Source organism: Wolffia australiana, chromosome 4 (genome assembly GCF_029677425.1).
Source record: "Wolffia australiana isolate 7733 chromosome 4, ASM2967742v1".
Lineage (NCBI taxonomy): Eukaryota > Viridiplantae > Streptophyta > Magnoliopsida > Alismatales > Araceae > Wolffia > Wolffia australiana.
Window position 1 is genome coordinate 14794756 of NC_135838.1, and position 26501 is coordinate 14821256.

Genomic DNA, 26501 nt, shown 5'->3' on the forward strand with positions numbered 1-26501 from the left:
ACGACATCGAGATGGATGTCGATATCGGATATCGGCACTGTTGCAACCGATATCCGATACCCACATCTGATATCTGGATATCGAAAAAAACGGATACCGGAAATTCCCTTTCCGGTATCCGATACAGCATCCATCCCGATACTGTCATCCGATACCGGTATCGGGACGGGCGAACACTACTTAGCATTGCAGCTCCTGAAGACTTGCAACAGAAAACCTGAACAGGTTGGGGGCCTTAAAGTAGTAACATAGGTTGGGAACTATTCCATCGCAGTGTGCTGTGCCAGTGGGAATATTCGGTATTATCTTCTATGGAAGAGCCGATTCTCTGCCATGTAATGACAGGTCTACCCAACTGTTGCGACCCATCTTCTGGGCCAATATTAACAGCAGAGTATGAATCTTCCCCTCACCTACCTTCCGAATTTCACCAAGTCTCAATTTCTTTTCATCCCAATAAACACCGGTGGCTGCGCCCGGAGGCGCCGTTCCGCATCCATCTCTCCGGGAAAAACCAATCAGGAACATCTCAGCATGACCCATGATGGTTTTCTCTCTATCTATTTCTCTATCTTTCTATCAATGCTTAAGATAGGAGATATGACGGGCTTTGTCTTGGCAGAGTATCTGGTGGCCGCGGTCGAGGCGGCGAGAAGCGCCGGTGATGTGAGCGACGATATATTGTGCCCACATTGTTTAATTTGTACTAACGCTGACTGATTCCCCAATCCAAATCTGTGGGTCGCAGAGAATTCGAGGGGCGTTCTACGAGACCAAGAACGTTGAGCACAAAGGCCAGGTTTTTTTATTTCTTCTCCTTCACCGATAAAAAGGGATCCACTCTTCCGAATCTGAACCCATGAATCTTTTTTAAAATTCGTCATGCATGATCTTTTATTTCGATCTAATCGTCTCGATTGATTGTATCCAAAGATCCAACATTTATATGTTTCTTTCCTTTGGCCGTGACTTTCAATCTTACTCTTTCCGAATGGAATGAAGATTTTGCCCCGAAGATCGAAAAATTTTGATGAATTTTTTTCTTTCTCCGCCGAAAACAAAATGTTGCTCTGAAGACTGAAAGTTTTAAACATGAAATATTCTTTCTCCGCTGGAAAAAAATGTCGCTCTGAAGATCGAAATTGTTGAGATAAAATTATTTCTCCCCTTAAAACAAAATGTTGCGCGTAAGACTCTGGAACGACCAACTAAGCCTCCAAATTAATTTATCTCTATTTAAAGTTCTTTACTGATGGCGACACTTTTGACGAACTTTAAGGTGGATTTGGTCACTGAAACCGACAAGGCATGCGAGGAAATCATATTCCAGTATCTCAAGAACAAATTCCCCGACCACAAGGTATTATTTTTCCATTAATTTCTATGTGATGCCTATTTAATCCCATTTTCCTTTAGTTCATAGGGGAGGAGGCTTCTGCTGAGAATGGAACTGCGGAGCTGACTGATGATCCCACTTGGATTGTTGATCCCCTCGACGGAACTACCAACTTCGTTCATGGGTCGGTAGATAAACATCAACAAAATTATTATTTTTCTGAATAAATGAACAAAATTATTTTTCTCAAACAATTAATCTTCTTATTCTGCTGATATTTCGATTTTAGTTTCCCCTCTGTGTGTGTGTCGATTGGGCTTACAATTGGAAAAGTTCCCACGGTGGGAGTTGTTTACAACCCCATCTTAAACGAGGTGAGTTCCCACTGTAATTTAATATTTTTCTTGGTTTCTCGATCTATAAGTTGTCATTTCTATACCATGTCATATTTTTTATGAAACCATTTGTTTTCGATGATTTCAGTTGTTCACAGGTGCCCGCGGGCACGGAGCGTCACTAAATGGAAAACCAATAAAAGGTGACGAACCGAGTAAATTTCAACTTACATTAAAAGCACAAAAATTATTCAGATGATTTCATTTAATGCTCCAAGTTGGATGCAAAAACCTTTGCGTGGTTTGAAAGCTGCTCGTCGTGTCTTTGATTGTCTCGCTGAAGTTTCTGACAGAATTTAAATCTCCACAGTTTCATCCCAGACTGAGCTGGTGAAATCCCTTCTTGCCACAGAGGTATTTTTAATTTTACTTCCTATAGTTCCTTATTCTTTGCAAGTTCTTCCCTTTAGCTATGTTATATCTTTGTCCGTCCCATGAGGGAGAGGTATTTTGATCATTTCCTTCTTGAGTTTCCCAATAAATGGTTGTAGATCTCTCTAAAGAAGGGTTGCCAAGAACGTTTATTTGATGTTAAAGTCCATGATTCATATCATTTTCTCTCCCTGCCTCCAAGATATTATACTTTTATTGTAGTTTTTTGAAGAAAAAGAGGGAAGATCACCCGCAATCAGTGATCAACCTGATCCAAGATATTATACTTCTTTCAAAATAATCACAATTTTCGCTTCGAATCCTTCTACTTCTCTAATCAGGTTGGAACAAAGAGGGACAAGTTGACCGTTGGCGCGACCACCAACAGAATCAACAGCTTGCTGTTCAAGGTACCTAAATGTTCAAGTCCTTGGCCAAGCAATAGAAGGTCATGAAACTGTCAACACCTCTGACCCTATGCCGAATGGCTTCACTTCTACCTCAGGTTAGGTCACTCAGGATGAGCGGCTCATGTGCACTCAACCTCTGTGGTATTGCCTGCGGCAGGATCGATCTATTCTATGAGCTTGGTTTTGGCGGCCCCTGGTCCATCTCTCAAACCCACATTCCATAATATTGATCTTGCGAACCACAAATGTTAATTACTTATTATGGAACGTTATTCTGTTCCAGGGATATTGCTGGGGGGATCGTCATTGTCCAGGAGGCTGGTGGTGTGGTATTTGACCCGTAAGTAATCTCAAACCCTAAACCTTCAACCCTAAACCCAAAATCCTAATCCTGCAATATGGGTTTTGATGCGCATTGTCCAGATCAGGTGGAGAGGTCGACATCATGTCACAGAAGGTGGCCGCATCGAACCCCCACCTGAAGAATTTATTCGTTGAGGCTTTGAAAGATGCCGACGAGATGAGCCCCTGATTTAGGGAAGAGAAAAAAATCCCTGATTTTATTATTATTTGTTGATTCTGTAACAAGATTGCAGGCACTTCTTGATTTATCTTTTTAGAATAAAAAACATAAAACCTCTTCTGAAACGAATAAGAAGCTATTCGGAGTTTGAATAAAGGCACAGAGCTCAAAAAAGAAAGTTCAGAAGGAAAAAACTGAAGACAAGCTGGCTCAGGCTCTGCGCTTGTCGTTCTTCTTTTCCAAGGATTGGCAGAACATTGAGAAGCCCTCCACTACGTGAATAGGAATGGCCAGTGAGAAGGGATGAAGAACTGTCTCCGGTTGGTCTCTGATGGTGTTCTCCAGCGAAAACGGTGATGCCGCCAGCGCCGCCTTTTGTCTGTTCATCTTCTCGAAGACCCAGGAGAAAGCCCCAAACGTGACACAACTCTGAAGCATAGCTTGGGGTGTGCCTGGGAGTTTGAAAATTAGAAAAATTAGGGCAAAATCTCGCAATTTCAAATAATCAGAGTTAGTGATTATGATGATAGGATAAATGATTGAGTTTTTTTCTTGTTACCCGGGAAGCTTAAGGCTACGCCGGTGCAGCAGCCGGCGATCCCAGCATTGATTTCTACAAAAGGAAAGGAACAATTGTTGGATTCCAATCAAACGGTGGATAATTTCATGCAGAATACATACCATCGTCTTTCCCTCGCACCAGCTTCAATATGCAGACAGCGAGGCTGTGGACTCCGGACAACATTGCAAAGGTCTGATATTTGAAAGCCAAAAGCTCAGCCAAATCGACTTACATTTGGAGGTAAATGCCAACAAGATGAACAGAAGTAGCCATCAAAAGGATGATTTCGCTTTCTTGGAAAAATAGAGGGGGACCTTGGCAGAAGAACCAGCATCGGCTAGGGAGCCCTTGAATCCATGCTTATGCATAATTAGTCCGGTGCCTGAAGTACATGATAATAGGAGACAAGATGTCAGGAGAGAAAAATTCCTAATCATGTTGGGGCATAATATTTAAGGTTATCTCTAGTTTCTCCTAGGGTCGTCGGCAGGAGAAAATTAAATTTGACATCATCTTCTTCTTCAAAAAAAAAATTTGAGATCATGATCGCCATCCCTAAATTTCCTCATCATTATCCACGGGTGGCTTGGAAAAATGACATTTGCCCATTCAATCATCTTCGTCCATGAACTGACATTGAGTTGGCTGACAATTAATCATCATCGTCATCCCCAAATGTTGACATCGTCATCATCAACCATTTTTGGGCTTGGATTAAATATGATAAAGATGATGATTCATCATCAAATGATGGATATCAGTCAAAGGAAAATCAAGATTTGGCGTCATTATCATCATCGTTGGCATGGAACCCAACTTTCTAGAAGAGTAAAGGTAAATGCAGAAATCAGCATTGTCTCGGTAATCATACAGTTTCTAAAACCAGAAAGAACCCGAAGTCCAACATCATTGAAAAGTTTTGAGAAAAGATTTGAATAAAAGCAGTCGGGTCAACTTGATTTTAGTAATTATATTCAACCTAGAAAGATTGTTCAAATGAGCCACTATGGAGAGCAGTATCCAAACAAGCTGGAATAGAGGAGGTCCAAGATTTACGTGAATTACCTCCAATTCTTAAAAAAGAAGAAACCCAAATATCTAATAACCAAGAAAATCGCTTATTGCGGGATCCAATTCTGCTTGATTTTGGTCATTTAACTCATCCAAGGAAGAATGTTCAACAAAGGTTGCTTTCCAGCCGTAGAAGAAACAAACCGGTTAAAGAGGTTCGGCATCCGTTTCTCAAGGTATCAAGAACGCCCGACTGCAGTACCCATAAAAAGCCATTAGAAGAGACCTCTAACCAGCGCAACCATTTGAGCTTGATTCTGATTAGTTTGTTCATGGAGGGAAGAATGTTCAAGAAGGGCTGTTTTGGGCCACTCAATCAAAATAGAGGGGCAACAAGCCGGAAAAGAAGGGTTTCGAGAGTAACTTGAAACGCATCCGTCTCTCAGAAAACAAGGAACCCACTAATCCAATCAATATTAAAATTGTTCCACTACCGTATCCAAATGTGCTTGATTCTGGTCAATTTTGTTCAACCAAAGAAGAATACTGTAGAATGCCGCTTTCCAATCAGAGATACAAAATGCAGGTAAAGGAAGTTCAAAAAATAACATATGGGCTCGGCATTCGTCTCTCAAGACAGAAAGAACACCAAATTCCAATACCCTTTAAAGCGATTAGAGGAGACTTCAGCTTGATTCTGGTCATTTCGTTCATCCAGGAAAGAATGTTCAAAATGGGTCGTCTCATGAAACAAGATCAAAACAAACCAGCGGCCAAAAACAAAAAAAAATAATCAAAATGGCAAAGGTTTCGAAGCGTTTCCTGACCGTAGCCGAAGACAGAGCCCATGAAACCGCCGGCGATTGACTCGCCGAAGGCCCTGCCGACGCAGACAGCGGCGCTCTGCGCTCTGTCGGGGACCTGAACTTGGATGCCTGCTGGCTCTCGGCTAATCGTCACTTCATCGCCGTCCGAATCGATCTTTGAATCCGGAACTGCACCTGCCATCTCGTCGCCAGCCGACTGCCTCGCCGCTCAGCTCGTCCTCCCTTCCCTTCTCCCCCTACACCCGGGAGCACCCCAGTTCTATCCAATAATGTGGGTCCCACCATCCGGGTGAAGATCTTTTTTAAGGATTATTCCTCAAGATCTCCACCCTCGGTCTTATCATCTACAGCTATTAGAGTCATGTAGTTTATTTTCCTATTTATTTACTCTTTCTTGTTCCATTCAGAGTCACCTCTACCTGTTAAAATTTTATTGTAAGAGGAACTGCTATTGATAACATTTAACTTTTGATCAAGGGGTTATAAAATTGGCTCTAGGATGATTCAGAATAATCAGGTAGATGTACTTTACCTTCAACAATGTGTACATTCATTGTTTTATTCAGAATAGGGAGGAACATGCAGTATGGGAAGTTAAAACAGTTATTTGGGAAGAAAATGCATTTCTTCTTATAAAAAATGACACAATTGTGAGAAGTATGCTTTCCCAAAATTATCATTGTTACTGGGACAGAAGAAATTTAGGGTTAGCAATCAAAATGTTGTGGTCTTATAATCTAATGATAAAACAGTATATCATTGACAATAATATTGTCTCAACCATGAGGAGTAACTTTCTTTTTCTATGCATACTGGAATTGGATTCTCAATTTGAAGTAACAAACTGAATTTGATGCATGTTGGTTATTTCTCAACAATTTTGCATTATTAAATTTTATGCAAACTATGAGTCTATGAAATGTTCAAAAAACCAATCTATTACATGTTAAATGTTCAAAAGTTTCTTGGTTCAGTACTTGCATGACCTTAATCTGAAATCTGATATAAGTAAAACACGGCGGATAGTGTAAAAGGGATCACACTCTATAAAATGATGTAGTATTTTAAATAATAAAAGGAGAATAGTACTTTAAAATTGTCAATTTATATTGGAAAATGGATTTAAATTCAGCGGATTCAAAATATCGTGCAGAATTACTTTCATACTATAACAACCGTTTCAACGAGAGATCATGGAAAACAATACTCAGTTGTCAGAATGGTTCAAACTCATATATTTAACAGCCTACTGAACGAACCAGCAGCTGTATTTGACTTGTGAATGATAAGTCTGATACAACTTCAAAACCCACTGTTACTTATGTGCAAAATGTTTCACAAATATCTCAAAATAAAATTTGAAATATAATCCAAAAGCTGGTATTTCCAAGTTGAGATCTCTCTCTTCTTTATTTGCATCCGCGTAAGTACACTAATTATTACACAATGCCAAGTATAATTCCGGATCCTCTGGGACATGGACGATGGACGGCACGGGACAAATATCTGGAAATTCATATTCATCCCATCCAGAAATTCATAGACGAAATAGTTTGTCCGCATCCCGAGTCTGCCAGATTCTTCTCGTCCAAAAAAAATCGTCCCGTCCCTCGTCCCGGATGAAAAAATTAACGGTTTTTTAATGCCCTAAACTAGGGTTTGACGGTCCCGGTCCGGTCCGGTTTTATGGCCTGTACCTAAACCGTACCTGAAGTTTGGTCCGGTTCCGTACCCCAGAGGAGCAAGGGGGGGGGGAGACAGAGGCGTTGTGCATGAGAAGCAGCGTCAATGAGTTTTGGGGCGGGTTATTGAAAGGGAGTTGTGGAGGGGAATCAGTAGTATGTGGGATAGGGTCTGGTCCGGTCCGGTTTTTTGGCATGGACCTAAACCTTACCTAAAGTTCGGTCCACTTCCGGTCCGGTCTTTTTTCGGTCCCGGTTCAGTCCGCTCCGACCGGTCCCCGGTCCAAAATGTCAAACCCTACCCTAAACTCTGCCCCTCCCCCTCCTTCACCCCCTCCTGTGCACCACCACCGGCTCCCTCTCACTTCCCCCTCTCCCTCCTTCAATCTCTCCCTCTCGTTTTCTCCCTCTCTCTCTCACCCTCTCTCCCTGCTCTCACTCTCCTCTCTCCCTCTCGTTCTCTCCTTCTCTCTCTCACCCTCTCTCTGCTCTCACTCTCATCTCTCCCTCTCGTTCTCTCACTCTCCTCTCTCCTTCTCATTCTCTCTCCCTCTCTCTCTCACCCTCTCTCACGGTATCCCTCTCTTCCTCCCCCACTCTCATCCTCTCTCCCATTCTCCCACCTTCATTCTCTCTCTATCGCGCTCTCCCGTTCTCACCCTCATTCAAAAGACTTAAAAGAGCATACTGAACTAGCTCTTAAGGCTCAAAGCTGGGGAGTTTGCCTAGTCACATCACAAGGAGGAATCAATGGAGGTCCCTCAATGTAGTAAATTAAGATGGATACTGGACATGAAAATCGGTTCATCCCATTTTTTCATAAGATGCGCAGGTTTATGTAATGTTGATCATTATTCAAAAGATGCATCAGGAGTTGAATCTGGCTTCCGAAAGAAAATGAAATCTGCAAGAAGTTTCGATAGAGAAGTAAACTTGATCTTACATACATCATGTATAAAAGAGCTGATGCACCTGTCCTCCATTAATTAAAATTTTAAGGGTATTAAAGCTAAACAAAGTGTATTGGATACACTGGATGGAACATTGTTTGTTCCAACAGCAAAAATGTCTTCATGACTTTCAAATTAGCTTATTATTTGGGAAGAAAAGGTGACACTGCCTTCCAATAATTGAATTAGTTCTGAATCAAAATCCTTGTGTTAAAATCCCAAAAGTAAAAAATTCCCTTAGTTTATGACATTAAGAGCAAATACTCTCTTAAGTTAACATGTAGAAATTTCTAAGCGTTCCAATTTCTAGCATACACCAGCTTAGTTTTCAATCACTTTCTGACAAGTCCAACGTCCGAAAAATATCTGGATATGACTGATTCAAGTAGAACTTAGAATCAGATACGTCAATCAAAATATCATTCCATTGGGTCTGATAAAGGCCATGATCAGGTTCAGTACGAATATTCCAAAGTTTTGGTACTGGGTTGTTCTCAAACTCCTACGACATTTTATTTTTCTGCCATTTTTATGAATTCTTATCTTGCCTCTCTCTCTCTCTCTATCCCACTCAATCTTTCATAGCGCTCCACCCACGTTGACTCACACAAACTGTTGACATCCCATGTAGTCAACGGAAGACAATTGAATGAAAACCCAAGTCTGCTCCGGCCAAGCGGTACCTTGACCCAAGGCAACAACTCTCATCTATAGGCAGGGACGAAGGCCGTCCTCCACGCCTCTTCCTCCTCATTGCCCCGGGCAGTGACCTCCGCCGACATCGCCACATCTTGCTCTCTCTCCGACCTGAAGATCGGCTCCAGCGCCGACTCCGGCAGCCGGCTGGTGGCCAAGCACCGCTTCATCGTCTCCATCTCCATCACCTGCTTCTCCTTCATCTTCCTCATCTGCTTCTTCAGCCCCTCCACCTCCTCCTTCGCCTCCTCCCACTTCCCCTGCCAAAACCAAATCAACCATCGTCATCATCATCATTCATCATCATCATCATCATGGTCGAGGATGGGCAGACCTCGGCGGCGGCAGCGGCCTGCTCGGCCTCGCGGAGGCGGACGAGGAGCTCGCCGGCGGCGCGGACGGCGTCGGCGGTGTCGCTGAGCTGCGCGCGCAGGCCTCTGTTCTGCTTCTTGAGGACGGCGATTTCTCTTTCTCTTTGTACTCTGAGAGAGGAGAGCTCGGCGGCCAGGGCCTGAGCCAGGACCGCACCGCTGGCGCGGCCGGCGCCGGCCCGGGCGGCGGCTTGCTTGACCTGGGCCACCCCCTGCATGACGTGCCGGTGCCGGTCGACCAGCTCGCCGTGGGTCTCCTGCAGCTCGGCATAGTGCTCGATGAGCTTGGCCTGAGAGAGCATCCCCCGGCGCAGCGCGTCGTCCAGCTCGCCGGCCCGGGCTCGCTCCTGGCCCAGCTCCCGCGCCCGGGCCTCCGCCAGCCGGCGCTGACCCTCGATCTCGATCCGCAGCTCGTCCGCCAGGCAAATCCAACGGCTCTCCTGCCTTCTCCACTCCTCCCTCTCCTCCTCGATCGCCGAAGACGAGTCAGACCGCTGCACCGGCCCCTCTCTCAGCAGCCGCAACGGCTCCTCCCCTGCTTCCCGCTCGCTCTTCAACTTCTCCACCAGGCTCGTCAACTCGGCTATCGTGGCCGCCTGCTCGCCGCAGATCTTCTCCAGCTCGTTTCTTCTGCTGATGATCTCGGCCTTCTATAATCAATAAAACAAACTCAGACTTTTTATCAGAAAATAGGATATTATTAACTAAGACGAATCAGTACCTCTTCCGATGGGTTCGCTACTACCAAGTGGTCGAACGAAAACGAAATCGGCAGCGACCCATCTGATGTAGACTTGCGCTCATGGTAGTTGATGGCCTGCAAGCCTCTCTGAAGGCTGGCAGCCAGCGAATCGGTCTGACTCGGCTGAACGGAGGACCGAGTTTTCTTGACAGAAGAGCGGATCTTTGGCGATTCGCACATGGCTGGCTCGTCTTCTTGCATCACAGAAGAGCTCAACTTTGGGGATTCGCACGTGCCCAGCTCGTCTTCCTCGTTGAAAGCCGACTGAAGATCACCACCTATTTGTTTACACAGTTTGTTCACGTCGTCTTCGTTGACTTCTATGGCTGGTTCGTCCGCCGTGTCGTCATCCAACGGCGGCGCCGCCAGAGCCCGGTTCAAACTCTCCCTCAGAAGACTTACGCTCTGCCGCAACTCTTCTACTCTCAAACGCTCGCCCGTACGGCCCCCAGGACTCCCTTGATGTGATTTTTCTCTTATCAGCTCCTCCTGAAATTAGTACTTTGTCATGAGAAGTAAAATTATAATAGAGCTTAATTGATTAAGTATTTACCTTTAGGTGACGGATCTGATTAGTCAAGTCATCGACGTAATCTTCTGTTATTTCGTTAATGACTGGCTTGTTTTGAATGCGCTTGACTTGCTGCCCGAATCTCAGCGTACTCAACGTGCCTTTAAGACTGCTGACACCAAATGTCAGGTTGATAAGCTCAAGTAATTTCAGATGTTAAATAATTTTGGTAATGTTTGGGCACCTGGTAGACGGGGACACAGTGCAAATAAAAGCTGTCTTTGAATTGCCGCCAAGCGATTCCCTCATTAAATTTGTAAGACAAGAATCTGTGTAGGGGCTTGAGGCGTTATCTTGTTTCCGCGTTCCAGAGAGAACGCTGACGAGTTTGCCTAGACTGGATAAAGACTTTTGTACGAGTCTTCCTTCGTTGGTGTAATATTTATCGTCTTCGTTGATTTTGATAGTCTCTGTCCCGGCAAGATCGAAAATGCTAATTCTGCTCATCTTTGAATTGCTGAAGGACTTGGCTGCGTTTCCCTGCATTCATACAAGAGATAAATATAAAAAAATTGAATGGAATTTATATGATAATGGTGTTGAAATGCTGAATAAAATTCGTAATATGAATCTGATAAATTGAAGAATATGACACCCGCCGTACGTACATGACACCAAGATTCAATGACGCACGTAAAAATAACGTGAGACCGCGAGCTTTTGGAATTCATCCTTGTTGTGCCAACTCTTCTGCGGGACAGACCCTGAGAATCCTAATTATATCAGAATAAATCATGAAGCAGGGAATACAAAGTTCGGTACTTCATAAGAGAGAATGATGCGGTTAATAAACACGCAAAACTTTTTCGTCCTAATTAAAAAATACTTGAAGCTGTGTTGGCGTACTTTGTTTCGATGTATTTGGTCGAGTGAAAAGATTTACTTGATAACGAAAAAAGTAGATCCGTGGATAATCAAAGTTATATGAACAGCTCATTAGAAAGGAAAAAAAAATATGTCCAACGAGGGTGATACGAAATCTCACCTTAAGAATAGTCTGAATCACATCTTGCACTGTCGTAACATACTCTTCGGTCAAGTTCTCCACGTGGAAACTATTCTTGGCGTCATCTTTTATCTATGAGATTAGAGAAGGTCAAGAAAAAGAGTCGTGTGGATATCATTTGCTGACCGCTAAACAAGTGTGAAGTGTTTATCACCTTAAGATTCCTCTGAGACGAATCTAGTAAATCATTAATCTGATCATTATACACCTGCATGACCAAAAAATACAAAATTAAATTAGTTAACCTCCGAGTACAAAACGTAGTACACCAAACATACCTCTATGAACGAGCATTTGCACTGAAAACTCATCAGATGCTCACTATCATTTTCTTGATTCTGAACCATATATAAAAGGTCGATAATAAGAATCGCAAATAAGACAATGTACCCAATTACTCATCAAATACGGGCAAGGAAGACGGCCTACATTACATACCTTCTGAATCTTTTGGAAGAGCATGTGGAATAAACGTGGAGCAATCCCCTGACGGGCGTCAACTGAATTTTCTTCAAACATGGCGGTAGGAGGGCCCCATAGTGTGTATGTCTTCCCACTACCAGACTTGGGAAAAACGACAAGAAATCAACTCTAAAGTGCCCAGAAACAACATTTGGGTTTGCGGTGAAAGAAAATTATATACCTCTCCATAGCACACAACTGAAGTATTATATCCAGCCATTAAATCACTGACTAGCGGCATCCCAACAACCCGGAAGACCTCCTCCTGAAAATGAACATGAATTATGAGAGTGAAACACGGATATCGAATCCAACCGACAGAAACGATGAGGAAGAACAACAACGTATTTCTACCTGAGAGGATTCCGGTCCCATTACAGCGTCGAAAGAAAAGGATTTCTCCCCGAACGAGAGCGAGTCAGTAGCGACTCTTCTCCCTACTCCACCCGTCCTCGTCTCGTGATCGTGGGCCGGTCTAACCCGAACAAAAACCTGCGAGAATAAGATAACCGCTAAGAAACTATTCATACGAATCAAAATATTAGCGACAGACCTTCACCGAAGAGTCAGTCTCATCTGGCGGTCTCTCCTGCACAGGACTCTCAAGATTGACATGCTCTTGAGCAATTCTCAGTCGACTAGGAGATTTCTTCTCAACAGGACGATCGATCTGGACGTTTGAATCAGGCGGAGGCATGTTCTCCCGGCCAGATTTCGAACTTTGCCGAACGAGGCTCATCTTCTTCGGAGAAACAAGATCTGATCTAGGTTGGAGAGGGGAGAAAGATCTACGCGGACTGCTAATCGTTTCTAACGCTCCGGAGCTCATCCTTGCAATCTCTCCTCTCGAGATCTACCGCTGAAGACGCTAATGGAGGGAAATGAACTCTACCTCCCGTACAAAAAGGAAAGGCCACTTCGAAGCCACTACTCCGCAGGAACCCGATAAGAACACGATAAACGGGGGTTCGCAGTAGACCCCACTGGCCTTAAACAGGTCTAGTGGTAGAAAACCTCCACTTCAATAGATCCGTTGGGATTTGAAATTTATAAACGTTTTCGACCGTTGTGGATTTAGATAAGAAGACGGATCGTTCATTTCGCTTGTTGGATCTCCATCTCCAGTGTGACCTGCAGAAAGAGAGAGAGAAATATAAGGGAAGAGAGAGAAGAAAAATCATCGTAAGAGATATATACCTCCTTGAAGACTTTGCTGTAGGAGACGTCCTTGAAACCCTGAACCCAACCGCGAAGAGAGGTGAGAGAGACTGGAGAAGAGTGAGAAAGAGAGAAGGGCCTAGAGAGAGAATCGAAGAGGGGAAAAGAGAGGATAAATAAAACGGAGGGGGTTTGAGAGAGAGACTCAAAGAGAAAGAAAGGAGGATAGAGAGAGAGAGATTCTAAGAGGAAGACGGAGAGGAGAGGAGAGGAGAGAGAGATTCGATGAGGGAGAAAGAACGGGGAGAGGTTGAGAGAGAGACTCGAAGAGATAGAAAGGAAGAAGCTAGAGAGAGACTTTAAGAAGAATAGAGAGGGGTACAGATTGAGATTCGAAGAAGGAGAAAGTGGGAGAAAGAGAAGGGTCGAGAGCGAAACTCGAAGAGAGAAAGAAAACGGAGGGACGAGACTAAGATTCGAGGAGGGAGAACGAGAGATGAGGCATATAATTGAGATTCTTAGAGGGAGAAAGAGAGGAAGAGATTAAGATTCGAAGAGGGAAGAAGAGATGGGTAGAGAAAGATACCAGTTTTTGGAAGAGAGAGAGAGAGCCCGAGTTAGAATCCCCAATCTTGGCGCGGAATTTTCGTATCCCGCAGCTTCTCACGGCAAATGCCATCATCATCTTTACGGCTTCCTTCCCCAGACCCTTTCCGCGGCTGTAACAAATCAAGACTCGCTTTTCCACTCAAATCTCCAATGGAATTTCATTACACGGCAAATCTAATTACAAAATCATTGCCTCAATGGGCTTGATAATCTCTGATGTTTCGATACTAAAATTGCAGTAGCCGCGGATTTGACACTGAAATCGACTGATAATACACGCGCACCTCTCTGGTTCGGCGATCATGATTTCGATCTCTGCCGTCTGAGGATCATCCGGGTCGTTGACGTAGATGTTGACATCACCAACCATGGCTGGAGAAGGAAATCAAAAGATTTGGCGTAGATGTTCAGTCACTATCGTAAACAAAAAATTTCTGCGCGACACTCGAGCAAGTAACCAGACCTTCTATGTGAGGATCTCCTCGAACGAGGCCTGTCTCCCTGATCCTCTTCTTGTCCAAAACGATGAAAGTGTGCTCTACAAATGTTCACAGGCCGCAAAAAAAAAATTAAAAAAAAAATATATACATATATATGAAAATTCGGCCAAAAATCAAGCAAGATCGAACGAAGCGCGGAATAACAAACTGCGAGGATCGGAAATCCAGGAGAGATGCATCTGATATTCCTCTTCGAGGCTGAGCCGCTCCGATCCCGTCGCCTCAAGAAGCTTCTCATCCTGCATCCACGCATGGTACTTCGGTACGTGCTCTCTCATGTAAGGCACCAACACCACCTTCTCCCCTTCCGCCGCCGCGTCGCCGCCGTCTCCCGCCATCCCCTCTTGTCACTCCGCCGTTGTCTCCGTAGGTGACCTCCTCAATTCAAACCAGCGGCTAGATGGCCACCACGTGTCTATCTTCCATGGACGGCTCAGATGAGGAGGCGATCAAGCTGGCAACGGGTGGAGAGCGCGGTTTGTGGGCCAATGGGCCCGAGGGTACTTTTGTAATTCATGATAAAAGGGCGAACAACTCGCCACCTTCTGCCGCGAAACCGCAGGTTCGAAGATTCTCCGCCGCGCTGGAGCCGCGAGGTCAGTGGCGGTTGGGCGGCGGCGGCGCCGCCGCCATCGTTCGACACCGAGGCCGGTCCATGCGGACTTTCCGGTCCAGCCGCTTCCTCGTGGACCGGGCCGACGAGACGGTCGATCTCTCCGACTCCGCCGTCGATCTTTGCCTGCGCGAGCTCGCCGAGAAGGCCCCGCCGCCGCCCGCCGTGGGGCCCGAGCTCCTTGACCTGTCCGACTCTTCCAGCACCGCCAGCGACCTCTCCGACGAGCTCGAGCGCCTGGCGAGCCTCGGCGGCGGCGCCAGCGGCGCCGCCGCCGCCACCGCCGAAGATTCCTCCCCAAGATTCTCCGGCGAGGCGGCGCTGCCGGGTGACGTGGAGCGGGCCGTGCGAGCCTGGGCGGAGACCATGGAGACCCCCTCCTCGTCGGCGCAGTCCAAGAGCGCGGCGGCGGCGGAGATCCGCCAGCTGGCCAAGGACCGGCCCGAGTTCCGGGAGTTGATCGGCGGCTGCGGCGGCGCTGTGGCGGCGCTGGTGGGCCTGCTGCGGAGCCCGGACCCGGCGGCGCAGGAGAACGCCGCCACGGCGCTGCTGAACCTGTCCCTGGCGGAGCCGAACCGGGCCCGGATCACGGCCGCCGGGGCCATCAAGCCGCTGGTCTACGCGCTCCGGACCGGCACCGTCGCGGCGAAGCAGAACGCGGCCTGCGCGCTCCTGGCGCTGTCCATGGCGGAGGAGAACCGCGCCGTCATCGGCGCCTGCGGCGCCATCCCGGCGCTGGTCTCTCTCCTCCTCCGCGGGTGCAGCCGCGGGAAGAAGGACGCGCTGACCGCCCTGTATAAGCTCTGCAGCACGGGCCCGAACAAGGAGCGGGCGGTGCGGGCCGGCGCGGTCAGGCCGCTGGTGGAGCTCGTGGCGGCGCGCGGGCCCGGCACGGCGGAGAAGGCAATGGTGGTGCTCGCCAGCCTAGCCGGTGGGTCCGAGGGGCGGCGCGCCGTCCTCGACGAGGGCGCCATCCCGGTCCTGGCCCAGGCCTTGGAGGACTCGTCCGCCCTCGGTAAGGAGCTCGCCGCCGCGGCGCTGCTCGAGCTCTGCGCCGATGGCGGCGCCGCCTCCGCCTCCCTGGCCCGCACCGGCGCAGTACCCGCCCTCCGCGCGTTGGCTCGCTGCGGCAGCCCCGCCGCCAAGTCCAAGGTGACCGCCGCCCTTTTTCTCCCCGCCGCGCTTCGTTTACTGAACCGCGATCTTGGTTCTTCCACAGGCGGAGGCTCTGCTGAGTTGCCTGCGCGGCGAGGCAGCGCCGCCGGCACGCCGCCGGTGACTGGGCCGGCGTGGGTCCCACGGAGTCGCGATCGGGGCCCACCTGCCACGTCGGGTGGGACCCGCGGGAATCGTCGTCTTCTACTTTTCAGTGTTTTTTAAGGCAGGGGGGGCAACCGGTGGCTGCGGCTGTTGTCGTCCTCTTCCTCCTGCTCTGCCATCGGTGCGTTGCATCTCCTCCTCTTCTTCAAATCCTCCGATTCTCCAATCCGTGAAAGGACAGCCTGGTTTCCTCCGACTGTCCCTGTCCCGTTTTCTTTCCGCTGGATTTCTTTCTCTGTGAAGTTCTGTTCTTTCTGATCCTCAATTGTTTTTCTACAGGCTGCCGCGGCCATGGCATCTGATTACTCTCCGGAGGAGCTAATCGGCACGCTGGAGGTACACGTTCTGCGAGCTAGAGACGTCCACAACATCTGCATCTACCAGAAACAGGACGTCTACGTCAAGATCTGCCTCACCAGCAATCGTGGGGCTTCAATTGCTAGCAGGATCGTCCATGGCGCTGGCCGGGACCCGGAATTCGATGAGTGGCTCTGCCTCGACGTCCGTTCGCTTGAGTCCTCCCTCAATTGCGAGATCTGGATGCACAGCAGGGTTAAGAACTATCTTGAGGACCAGCTACTGGGCTTCACTCTGGTTCCTCTGTTGCAGATCTTCAGAAACGGGGGGAAACTCTCTGGGGAGTTCTCCCTGTCGTCGACTGACCTAGGCCACTCTCCGGCTGGGTTCGTCGAGCTCGCAATCTCTCTCACAGGATGCTCTGCTGGTCTTGCCAGTCTCCAACACCAGCCAGTTACCTCAAATTCGGAAGTTACAGTTGACGATGGTGGCTCGGCCATTCAAAATGAGTACCAGAGGATTGAATTCCCAGACCCAGATATGGCAGAGGAGAACGCTTGGATGGTGTCGGAGTTCTTTGGCATCCCCCATGAGGAGGTCGAGCACAAGAAGGGGGTTTTGGCCATTGTTGCCACGGATTGCGGCTCGAGCTGTGGCTCGATCGACCATTCCGCCTCTGGCAGCTTGACAGAATCGATGGCAACGGCAGGTTCTTCAGATCCGGAGGTGGACTCTGGGGCCAAGCCGGTGGCTGTTATCAGAATTGAGGCAGTGGCTGAGGCTGGAGTAGTGCAGCAGGAGATTGTGGACATGTACATGAAGAGCATGCAGCAGTTCACTGAGTCCTTGGCAAAGATGAAGCTTCCCATGGATCTGACTGAAAACATAGAAGATGAGGGGAAGGTTAAGGCAGAGGAGAAGACGAGCTCTACCAACGGTGCTGCTTCTCGGGTCTTCTATGGAAGCAGGGCCTTCTTCTGAACATATATCTTGACTATAGGGGGTACACTCTGGAAAGATCGTACCTCTACAATGCTTTCTACATCTTGAACTTCCCTGGTGCTACTTTACCCTTCTGGATTGACCTCATGGTTCACAACATTAGATACTAATTTAATTCTCTTGAAAAATCTGCTCATCTTATGGTTTCCACATTACTGGTATTATTAAGTGCAATCCTATTCGAACTATCAGTATTGTTTTATTAAGAAATTTTATTGGGTTCTTGTTGTAATTTTTGTCATAATTATCTTGAAATTCCCTTCATATTCCTATTGTTGGTAAAATAATGAAAGCCTCTCCATATTATCATTATTATTATCATGAAATTCACTTCGAGATATTTATTATTATTAAGAAATTCTCTTAATTGTATTGTTAGACTGGTCCATTAGGGCCTTTATCTATCTCTTTCTCTCTCTCTCTAAGGCTTATGTAAGACCATGTAATCCTTCCATTCTGCTTTAATCCAGTATTTTGTCTATGATGCACATGTTATGATGATGAGAAATTTCACCCTACAGCACCACCTGCACCTTGCTGCTTCTTTAACTCACTCCTTGCATCATCATATGACGTAGGACGACTACGGGGTAGACGAGGAAGGGTGGAACGACTGGGTATATGGGTAAGGGTAGGATGGATGTGTGAGGGATGACAAAGGGGAAAGGACGACGGACAGGTTGACAAAGGGAATTGGGTTTATAAGGAGGGATAAAACAATCCACAGAAATCCACACGGTCAGATCCGGACTTTAAAACCGATGAAAAATCTGGTGGTGCAGCTCCGACCCTTATCGAGGGCGGGAGTACTGTCTTCCCCCACCGCGACGATGCCTAAGCACCGAAATCAATACGTCGGATTCGCGTCGCGAGGAAACACTTGAGAGGGAGGTAGAAGAAGCAGAAACTCAAAACCAATTTAGATTCCGACGGCGGTGGAAACTTCTCGAGAAAACACTGGACGGAGAACACATCGACACCAGAGGGTTCAGGCGTACCTCTGCACCGTAGTGCGTGAAGAGGGAGCGGGAAATTCTGATCGTGATGCGACTGGACGAATCCAGGCGTTGAGCGGCCCAGTGGATGAGGACGAGGCTGGACGTTACGGGCGTTGAACGGCCCTGGTTGAGTGTAGTGGGCGCAGAGTCAAGCGTGGGCGAACACCCGCGTGCGCGAAGCGCGCGAAGGGTGCGCGCGGAGCAGCGCGCGGAGTGCGCGGAGTGCGCGGAGTGCGGCGGAGCACACCCGAGTGCGCGCAGCGCGCGTGGCTTGAAGCGCCGACGGCGTCCGGACAGGGGCAGCCTGAACTAGGTCTCGGGCGGCCTGGTTTGGGCGGCTTGGGCACTCTTGGGCGGCTCTAGCGAGGGCTGCCTAGGCGGCCCTAGTGGGGCTGCCTGGTGGCCTTGGCGGGGCTGCCTTGGGCGGCCTTGGCGGGGCTGTCTAGGGCGGCCTTGGCGGGGCTGCCTAGGGTGGCCCTAGAGGGCAGCCTGGGCAGCCCTGGTGGGGTTGCCTTGGGCGGCTCTGGCGGGGCTGCCTGGGCGGCTCTGGCGGGGCGGCCTGGGCGGCTTGGTCGGGGCTGCCTGGGCGGCCTGGTCGGGGCTGCCTTGGTGGCCTTGGCGGGGCTGCCTGGGCGGCCTCAGCAGGTTGTCTGGCGGCCATGGCGGGCTGCCTAGGCGGCCTGGCTGCCTGGGCTGGCTGCCTGGGCGAGCTGGCGGCCAAGGTTGGGAGAACGAAGAGAGAGAGAGAGAGAGAGAGAGAGAGAGAGAGAGAGAGAGAGAGAGAGAGAGAGAGAGAGAGAGAGAGAGAGAGAGAGAGAGAGAGAGAGAGAGAGAGAGAGAGAGAGAGAGAGAGAGAGAGGGAGGGAGGGAGAGAGAGAGAGAATGGAGGGGAGGTGGGAGGCCGACGTCGCGAGGCGGCGGCGGCAACAGCGGCAGCGGCGGCGACGACGGCTAGGGTTAAGAAGGATAGGGGTGGCTGGGTAGTCCTCCAAGAAGAGTTAACAAAACTCAATTCTTGAATTAATGACTGCCTAATGTTTCTTGAAAACAATAGCCTATATATAGGCCTTGGAGGAAAGAGAAAATGACGAGAAAATAAAGACGTGCGCCGTGTCACGCCGAAGGGCAGTTCTGGATCTGCCTATGGCGTCGTGTCATGACGCGCGTAGGGACGTGCGTGGGTGGAGACGTGCTTGTCGACGGTTGCGGCGTGTTGACTTCGGTTGACTCCGGTTGACCGTGGTCCATAGCGGGCGTGTTGACTCCGGTTGACCGTGGTGACGCGTTTGATGCTGAAGTGTTGGCGTCCTCGCCATCATCATATTTGTTCTAGGGGTGCTCACTCCACACAACTGTGCTTGCTTTGTTGACTTGGGAGACTATTGGCGTCGTGTCCTGTGTTGCCTGCTAGTGCCCTGCCTTGCTGAACTTGTCTGCTGCACTAGGCGGCCATGCACACCGATCGTCACTAGCATACTTGCTTAATTGGCTTACTCTGCTGTGCTTACTCCATTACGTTGTCCCATTGCCCCTTAAGCCTTTGTGTTAGCACCTCACATGCTTTTCTTTCCCATAAGGGAGCCAACATGTTTGCCAAGATATGCTTTCGTGGGGCCCCCACAACCATCATTGCATTTTTTTGTCAACCATCATCATAGCCAATATCGCTTTCGTAGTGCCAAGGTCCATTTGAGTTTGGGCCAATGGGGCATCTTGCCGGGTCAATACACCTGCTGTGCCACCTCCTACTGTTTTTCGGCTTGTGAAAAATATCTTCCCTTTGATTGTCATGCCATGTCACTCAACCCTTCATCATATACTCTCATGTTTACACCTATCACATCACGAACTATTTGTAGGAGCCACCTACCCCGTCACTGCCTAAGCCACATCTCACCATTTGCCACATGAACTAGGGAACGACACGTCCAAGACGTGATGCCCCGAACGTGACGGGGTGGATGACAATGCGTGACGAACAGTGATGTGATAAAATATTCGTCATGTCACCATCTCGTCAGGCTTATGAGGATTTTAAAAAATTCCGTCACATAGCCATCACGCATCCCTTCTTCCTCGTTTCGTCACGTCACCATCACCGTGACGCTGTCGGCGTCACCGGTGATGGAAATAATATTATTTATTTTACTATATTAAAAACATAGTCAAAGTATAATATTATTTATTTTACTATGTTATTATTTATTTTACTATCTAACTTCTACTTCTTCACGTCAGCCACCGACTACCCACTTTGAACCGCCCGGCCACGCCACGCGCTCAGCTTCTTCCCGAAGCCCCCCCCCCCCCCCCCCCTCCTTGCACACCACCGACAACTGCCACACGCCGCTGCCGCTGCCGCTGCGCCTGCCGCCAGAGTCGCCCCCCCCACCCGCCGCAGAAGTTCCCTCAACCCCCGCCCGCGTAGCCCGGCGGGAAGCTGTTCCCGCCGCCCCAGCTCGGGAAGCCAAACCCGGGTTAGCCGCCGCCCGCTCCCGTGCCTGGCCGGACGGCGGCGGTGGCGAGGACGAGCGCCGTTGCCGCGAGGAGAAGCGCGGCCCTGCTCTGGTCTCCTTTGCTCCTTCTCGTGTCTCTCTCGGCTGGACAAGAAAAGAAACTCTCGCTTTGCTTGCTCATTGTGTCTTTGCTTGCGCATCTCGGTTTGGGCAGAAGAGGGAAGGGGGGTATAAATATAAGGTTGGCTAGGAAGATGGTGTGGCCTGGAGGTTCGAAGTGGGTAGTCAGTGGATGGGAAAATGCATTAAAAATCCGTCACAGCCGTCATCCGTGATGGACATTTCGTCACGTCACACGTCCGGGGTATTCCGTCACCGTCACGTCACCATCACGTACAGCCCGTCACGCGTCACCATCACCGTCACACCCCCTCCATTCCATCACCGTCACATCATCCGTCACGTTTCCATCATGGTGACGAATGATGTTTGACGATCCCTAGCCACATCATCTCCTACTGCCATGTGTATCCTAACACTTCATCGCCAACAACCACATGTTAGGTGACATATCATTATCCATCACCACTTGATTTTTTGTAAACAATAAGACAATATCCAACCAATGGTACTCAATCACATGTCTGGGTCCTTGTTGACAAAGAGTTATGCCAAGTCACCAAGATAATACTTTTAACTTTCATATCCATAATTTTATATCATCATTTGACACCAGCTAGCACCCAAGTGTTCCCACTCATTAGCTAGCTGCACACGTCTGATAACATGATAAATTCTATTAATGCCATGAGTTTTCATATTTTTTCACTTAAATGAATATATATATTTAAAATGATCAATTATATTATTTTAATACTTTTATGGAATGTTTGAATACCATATTCAACAAGAAAAATAAATTTTAAACTAGAAAATATATTGAGCCTTTTTTAACATTTTAATAATTCAAATAGTAGCATTATAAGTCGTAATATAAATTAATGAAAAATTTCAAATCTAGAATATAATGGATATTATGGGGCTGTCAAGCTAATCAAACTTCCATGTTATTTTAACTTGATTAAAATAAACGTGTATTCATAACTATTGTCGTGTAATCTTAATAATGAGGTCCCAAGATACACAAGTGAATGTAGTGAATTGTGATGAGATCATGATACATTGATCACTGGTATTTAAACATGTATTAAAGATATTCATTTTCAATGGACACTAAGGACACACATAGAACTATCTTAAAATAATAACATTATCTGTCCTACTTATACGATAAGTATGGTTGATCCTATGGCTGTAGATGTAGAAATAATGATTTATGGTGGGTATTTTTGGGAAAATAGTTCACTTAAATGATCCAAATGAAGCCTTGAATGGTATTATACATAAGTACCAATTGCATTGATTCATGTCAAAGTCATTTAAAGGGTTTGTTCACCTGAGACACCGTAGACATAATGTGGAAGGACGACTTTATTTTCTCTATGATTCATGCGCCCCTGTAGGAGATTCAGACAAGTCTTAGCACATATATAACAATTACATGAAAGTGATTGAGTGGTCTACATGGGATCCACCACCCTCTATATATAAGAAGATTAATTAAAGCAAAAATATGCCTTAAGACCTTAGCTATGGTAATGGAGACATTAGAGAAAGTGTTCTCCAATGATCCCCATGTTGTATGAATAATAATTAGGGTGAAGAATGGGGGTTTGAAAATAAACTATGCACTCAGTCATTATAGAATATTGATCAAACAAAGTATTATAAATATATGGCAACCAGTGATGGTAAATGGTTCATGAGTTAGCTTATTTAATAATATCTCTTCTAGAACTCCATATGTAGCTTGGAATCCCAGGGACAGATAACTTAATCTATGAATTGGGTTAAATTTTTCCTTGATTAATTAATCATTGTGTTGATATATTTATGCTATAAGGTCGATCAATAAATGTTATCAGGTCATTAAAGTCATTGACTAGACTAATATAGACGTAGAGTACACACAATTAATATCTACGAACAATTTTGTTTATATTTAAAGTTAGAAGGACTTTCTAAAATTTTTCCAAATAAGCAGAAATAAAGGAGACTACCCATTTTAGGTTCCCTTGCCCGCCAAACGTAGGGACCACATTTATTCTCTTCTTCTCAAAATGCTCCATCTACTGATTGAGACTTCATGGTCAACAGATCCTCAAGATATTCAAGGATAGTTGAGAAGTTCAAGAGGAGATCCAACATCGCATCTACTGCATGCATAAATTAGAGACAGAACACATGAACAATTAGAAGACATTTTTCTACGGTGAAAGTAAAGACTAGAACAAGATCTACAAAGGTCATAAGATCATCTGTTTATCAATATTTGTTTGACCGATAAATCATGCCCACACAAACCCAAAAATTATGTATATGTATTTGAGAAAAAAAATAATTTGTAAGTGTTTATTTTAAAAATTCGACAGGTTGCCATTAGATTTATCAAAAAGCAACCAATTATTAAAATTGTTCAACGATTAGTCAATCTAATAACTGTAAAAATTGCCATTACGGCATCCCAAATTTTTATGAAATAATAGGCTAATCATGGACTGATATTTCATTTTTGAATGCACAATACACACCTAAGCATTAGAAATAGTGACATATGACATTGCTACAAAAAATTGGTAATTGCAATCACAAAAAATGGGACGATATATACAGGACATGTGTTAATGGGAGAAAATCTGAAATTAATTTGAAATTACTGTGTTGTCAGAGCCTCAATTGAGTGATACCCATGGAATTTTTTATAGGATGAAAGAATATCAACGTGGATCACAAGACACACTTTTGGAAAATAGACGCATGTCAACTAGGCAAATTAAAAACAAAACTGGTAACCTGACATATGGATCAGTGTGCAGAGAAAAAATCTGACATGTTAGAATTTTGAAAATTTAGAAAGAGTTTTGGGCTGACATATTGAGTAGAGTTATTTCTTTGTTACCTTTATTCATCCATATACTCAGAAAATGATAGATACATAAGACCTAAGGGAAATTTAATGCATGCGATGATAATAATTGGATAATAAGATATATGTAAAGGAAATAGTTGTCATTGCCCGCCCTTTTCCTCCCCACATGCGTGGAGAGATAAGGAGAGAGAAGCTGTCTAGATAAAAAAAAAGAAGGGACCCAAGAACAAGACAATTAACAACAAAAAAATAAAAAAACCAACGGGAAGAAGCTCTCTTGATTTCTCTGACATAAGTCTGTCAATGGGCTTATCCATTAAAAAAAAAGTTAGCGGGACCTAGTAGACCCTTCCACTAAGGTCTCAATCCTCCGCCCACACGATGAGCTTTCAGCCTCCCAGCGCTGAAGATCACTTACAGAACCGGAGAAAAAGCTACAATTTTTCACTCCTGAAAGTTTAGAAATCCTAATATATTGTAAAAAGGGGTCTGCCGGCTTGGGAGAGGGAAACAAGGAGCAGCTGTTGTTGTCGGCCATGGAGTACGGGCCGGTTATTGGGATGATCTACGTGCAGCTATCCTATGCTGCAATGTTCCTGCTGTCTCGGGTGATTCTTCACCAAGGAATGAGTAATTTTCTCTACGTCTTCTTCCGGCAATCCATTGCTTCTATCGCCATCACCCTTATCGTCCTCTTCATCGAGAGGTAAGCAGTGCGACCTTACTACTTTTCTCTCTGAACCATGGAACTCAAGTACAGCTTGGCAGCGGCCGATGGGCAAAACCATCGCTCAGAGATGTGGGGAAGATCTCCGTTCTCGCGTTGATCGGGTGTGTCTTTGTTAAACTGGCGTCTCACCGATGTCTATGAAATACTTTGTCGTTACAAAAGTTTCCTGGTGTTATGAACAGGATTACAATCAGCCAGAATCTTTACTACGCCGGGCTTTCCCTAACGTCCACGACCTTGGCGACTACAATGAATAGCATAAACCCTGCGACTACGTTTGTTTTGGCCTTGGCTTTCAGGTCGGAAGCTTTGTTCTCTCTTTTCAATGATATCACTGAATAAGCAAAATAGTTTATTATGTTAGGATGGAGAGGCTAGAGCTATCGGAATTGAGAGGAAGGGCTAAAGTCTTGGGAACTCTCCTCTGCGTTGGAGGAGCAACATTAGTGACCATGTTCAGAGGGCCTGTAATCTTCAGTTCTCAGAGCCCTCAGCTCGAGGGGCTTTCTTGGTCTTTCGACAATAGTTGGATCTTAGGCGCTCTCCTCCTTTTCGGTGGTGGCTGTACTTGGTCACTGTGTTTAATTTTCCAGGTCTATCTCTACGGCTATCTTTATCTCCATCTTCATGTCCATCTCTGTCTGTCTTCGCCTGTAATCCGAGCTATCAGGGCAAGTGAACTCAACCGGGAAGGCTATCAAGGAAAGTCAGGAGTTTGTTTGCGATGATTTTAAATACAACTTGCTAGCATACATTCAAATATCAACCCTATAAAGAAGTCTTCTAAGAACCCATTACTCCAACTGAGCTACAAGACCACTGCCTTGATCTTCGCTCCCGATGGAATGGCCATGAAAGTGTTGTTTTCTTAATCTATCATTAGGTTTGGGATAGACGATAAAAGATTGCTATATTAGAATGGTAAGGAATCTCATAGCTGTTGACTGCTCTGGTCGGTCGCAGGCGTGGATAACTCTCGACTGCACATCCCAGTTGACGACAACAGCTGTGATGTGCTGGATGGGAGCTTTGCAATCAGGGCTCCTTGCGCTCGTCTTTGTGGGAACGCCTGAAGCGTGGAAGCTGGGCTGGGACCTTCAGCTTCTCACCATCACCTACAGTGTAATTATCTGGACTCTTGCTGAAAACGCCATGAGAAGGAAAGTATACGATGACGGAGATTTTACTTGGTATTCACTGGCGATCAGGGTATTTTCTGCTCGGCCATTGGATTGTTCGTTATTATGTGGTCCGTGAGGAAGAAGGGCCCGCTTTTCACAAGTGTCTTCAGCCCCCTGTGCAACGTTATCGTCGCTATCTTCGAGCCTATTCTCCTCCTCGTGCCGCCTCGCTGGGGAAGGTGGAAAGACTTACGCTGAGTGTTTTTTTTCCAATAGTTGCAACTTAAGAATCTTGTCTTGTTTACAGCCTGTGTGGCATGATTCTTGTCATTGGAGGTCTCTACAGCGTCTTGTGGGGAAAAGCGGCGGAGGAGAAGGCCGGAAGAGCCCGTGCGGTTGTCGTCTCCGGCGCAACCGGGGACTCTGACGCTGCAGAGCCTCTGCTTCTCAGCGGCGGATACGACGGAGAGAAGGTCTAGAAGCTTTCAAATCTTCATTGCAGGAAGACCACCGCACAGTCATTTTATATTCTATAAACTGAAACACGATATGTAAATTACAGCTGATATAATAAATTTCTTACGTCACCAACAGCGTGTAAATGAGTGGGATGAGAGTTGTCATCGCCATGACATACGGGCTTGCTCCTTTTTGGGGCGGGGTTTTAGGGCTCGATTAAAATTATCTTGAAGCAACCCGAGCAAAAGCAGTTTAAGGATCAGCGATTGGAAGTTCGGTGTTTGGCCCTGAACGAACAATATTTGTCGACGAAGGATCAGCTAAAAAATGTTG

The 26501-nt window shown here is 46.6% G+C and overlaps 7 protein-coding genes across 11 annotated transcripts; 4 read left to right on the top strand and 3 right to left on the bottom strand.

Annotated features, from left to right (window-relative positions):
• Positions 1-362: 362 nt before the first annotated feature.
• On the top strand, positions 363-3171 carry VTC4 (Inositol monophosphatase family protein). Of its 2 annotated transcripts, none has more exons than XM_078573918.1 (12): positions 363-547; positions 623-666; positions 749-799; positions 1280-1360; positions 1417-1520; positions 1626-1710; positions 1820-1874; positions 2042-2085; positions 2445-2513; positions 2609-2709; positions 2797-2853; positions 2942-3171. In XM_078573918.1, the coding sequence occupies exons 1-12, from the start codon at positions 397-399 to the stop codon at positions 3009-3011; spliced, it is 912 nt and encodes a 303-aa protein (XP_078430044.1). In that variant the 5' UTR covers positions 363-396; the 3' UTR covers positions 3012-3171. The 2 variants fall into 2 exon arrangements, with proteins under 2 accessions (XP_078430044.1, XP_078430043.1); XM_078573917.1 differs by having other exon boundaries at positions 365-547; positions 2937-3171.
• Positions 3104-5703, bottom strand: LOC144702052 (mitochondrial import inner membrane translocase subunit TIM22-3-like). Its single transcript, XM_078573919.1, has 5 exons — positions 5437-5703; positions 3913-3980; positions 3718-3790; positions 3596-3649; positions 3104-3488 (listed from the first exon to the last, which is right to left on the bottom strand). The coding sequence occupies exons 1-5, from the start codon at positions 5615-5617 to the stop codon at positions 3247-3249; spliced, it is 618 nt and encodes a 205-aa protein (XP_078430045.1). The 5' UTR covers positions 5618-5703; the 3' UTR covers positions 3104-3246.
• A 2993-nt stretch (positions 5704-8696) lies between these two features.
• Positions 8697-12807, bottom strand: LOC144702053 (kinesin-like protein KIN-12C). 3 transcript variants are annotated; one of them, XM_078573920.1, is made up of 13 exons: positions 12470-12807; positions 12271-12408; positions 12098-12181; positions 11893-12018; positions 11733-11792; positions 11609-11662; positions 11434-11526; positions 11057-11152; positions 10633-10928; positions 10431-10560; positions 9857-10366; positions 9099-9785; positions 8697-9024 (listed from the first exon to the last, which is right to left on the bottom strand). In XM_078573920.1, exons 1-13 carry the CDS (start codon positions 12743-12745, stop codon positions 8773-8775), a joined length of 2802 nt encoding a protein of 933 aa, XP_078430046.1. In that variant the 5' UTR covers positions 12746-12807; the 3' UTR covers positions 8697-8772. The 3 variants fall into 3 exon arrangements, with proteins under 3 accessions (XP_078430046.1, XP_078430047.1, XP_078430049.1); XM_078573921.1 differs by having other exon boundaries at positions 10431-10557; positions 12470-12806; XM_078573923.1 differs by having other exon boundaries at positions 9099-9782; positions 12470-12745.
• Positions 12808-12936: 129 nt separating this feature from the next.
• Positions 12937-14749, bottom strand: LOC144702055 (Acyl-CoA N-acyltransferases (NAT) superfamily protein). Its single transcript, XM_078573926.1, has 6 exons — positions 14332-14749; positions 14147-14221; positions 13968-14055; positions 13661-13793; positions 13114-13152; positions 12937-13047 (listed from the first exon to the last, which is right to left on the bottom strand). The coding sequence occupies exons 1-6, from the start codon at positions 14519-14521 to the stop codon at positions 13012-13014; spliced, it is 561 nt and encodes a 186-aa protein (XP_078430052.1). The 5' UTR covers positions 14522-14749; the 3' UTR covers positions 12937-13011.
• LOC144702528 (uncharacterized) lies at positions 14584-16154 on the top strand. The gene is made up of 2 exons (XM_078574578.1): positions 14584-15948; positions 16016-16154. The coding sequence occupies exons 1-2, from the start codon at positions 14584-14586 to the stop codon at positions 16073-16075; spliced, it is 1425 nt and encodes a 474-aa protein (XP_078430704.1). The 3' UTR covers positions 16076-16154.
• Positions 16103-17543, top strand: LOC144702054 (uncharacterized). 2 transcript variants are annotated; one of them, XM_078573924.1, is made up of 2 exons: positions 16103-16237; positions 16396-17543. In XM_078573924.1, exon 2 carries the CDS (start codon positions 16408-16410, stop codon positions 17392-17394), a length of 987 nt encoding a protein of 328 aa, XP_078430050.1. In that variant the 5' UTR covers positions 16103-16237; positions 16396-16407; the 3' UTR covers positions 17395-17543. The 2 variants fall into 2 exon arrangements, with proteins under 2 accessions (XP_078430050.1, XP_078430051.1); XM_078573925.1 differs by having other exon boundaries at positions 16187-16301.
• Positions 17544-24192: 6649 nt separating this feature from the next.
• LOC144702637 (WAT1-related protein At2g37460-like) lies at positions 24193-26296 on the top strand. Its single transcript, XM_078574652.1, has 7 exons — positions 24193-24564; positions 24627-24689; positions 24771-24887; positions 24953-25181; positions 25552-25710; positions 25797-25948; positions 26017-26296. Exons 1-7 carry the CDS (start codon positions 24395-24397, stop codon positions 26186-26188), a joined length of 1062 nt encoding a protein of 353 aa, XP_078430778.1. The 5' UTR covers positions 24193-24394; the 3' UTR covers positions 26189-26296.
• Positions 26297-26501: the final 205 nt, after the last annotated feature.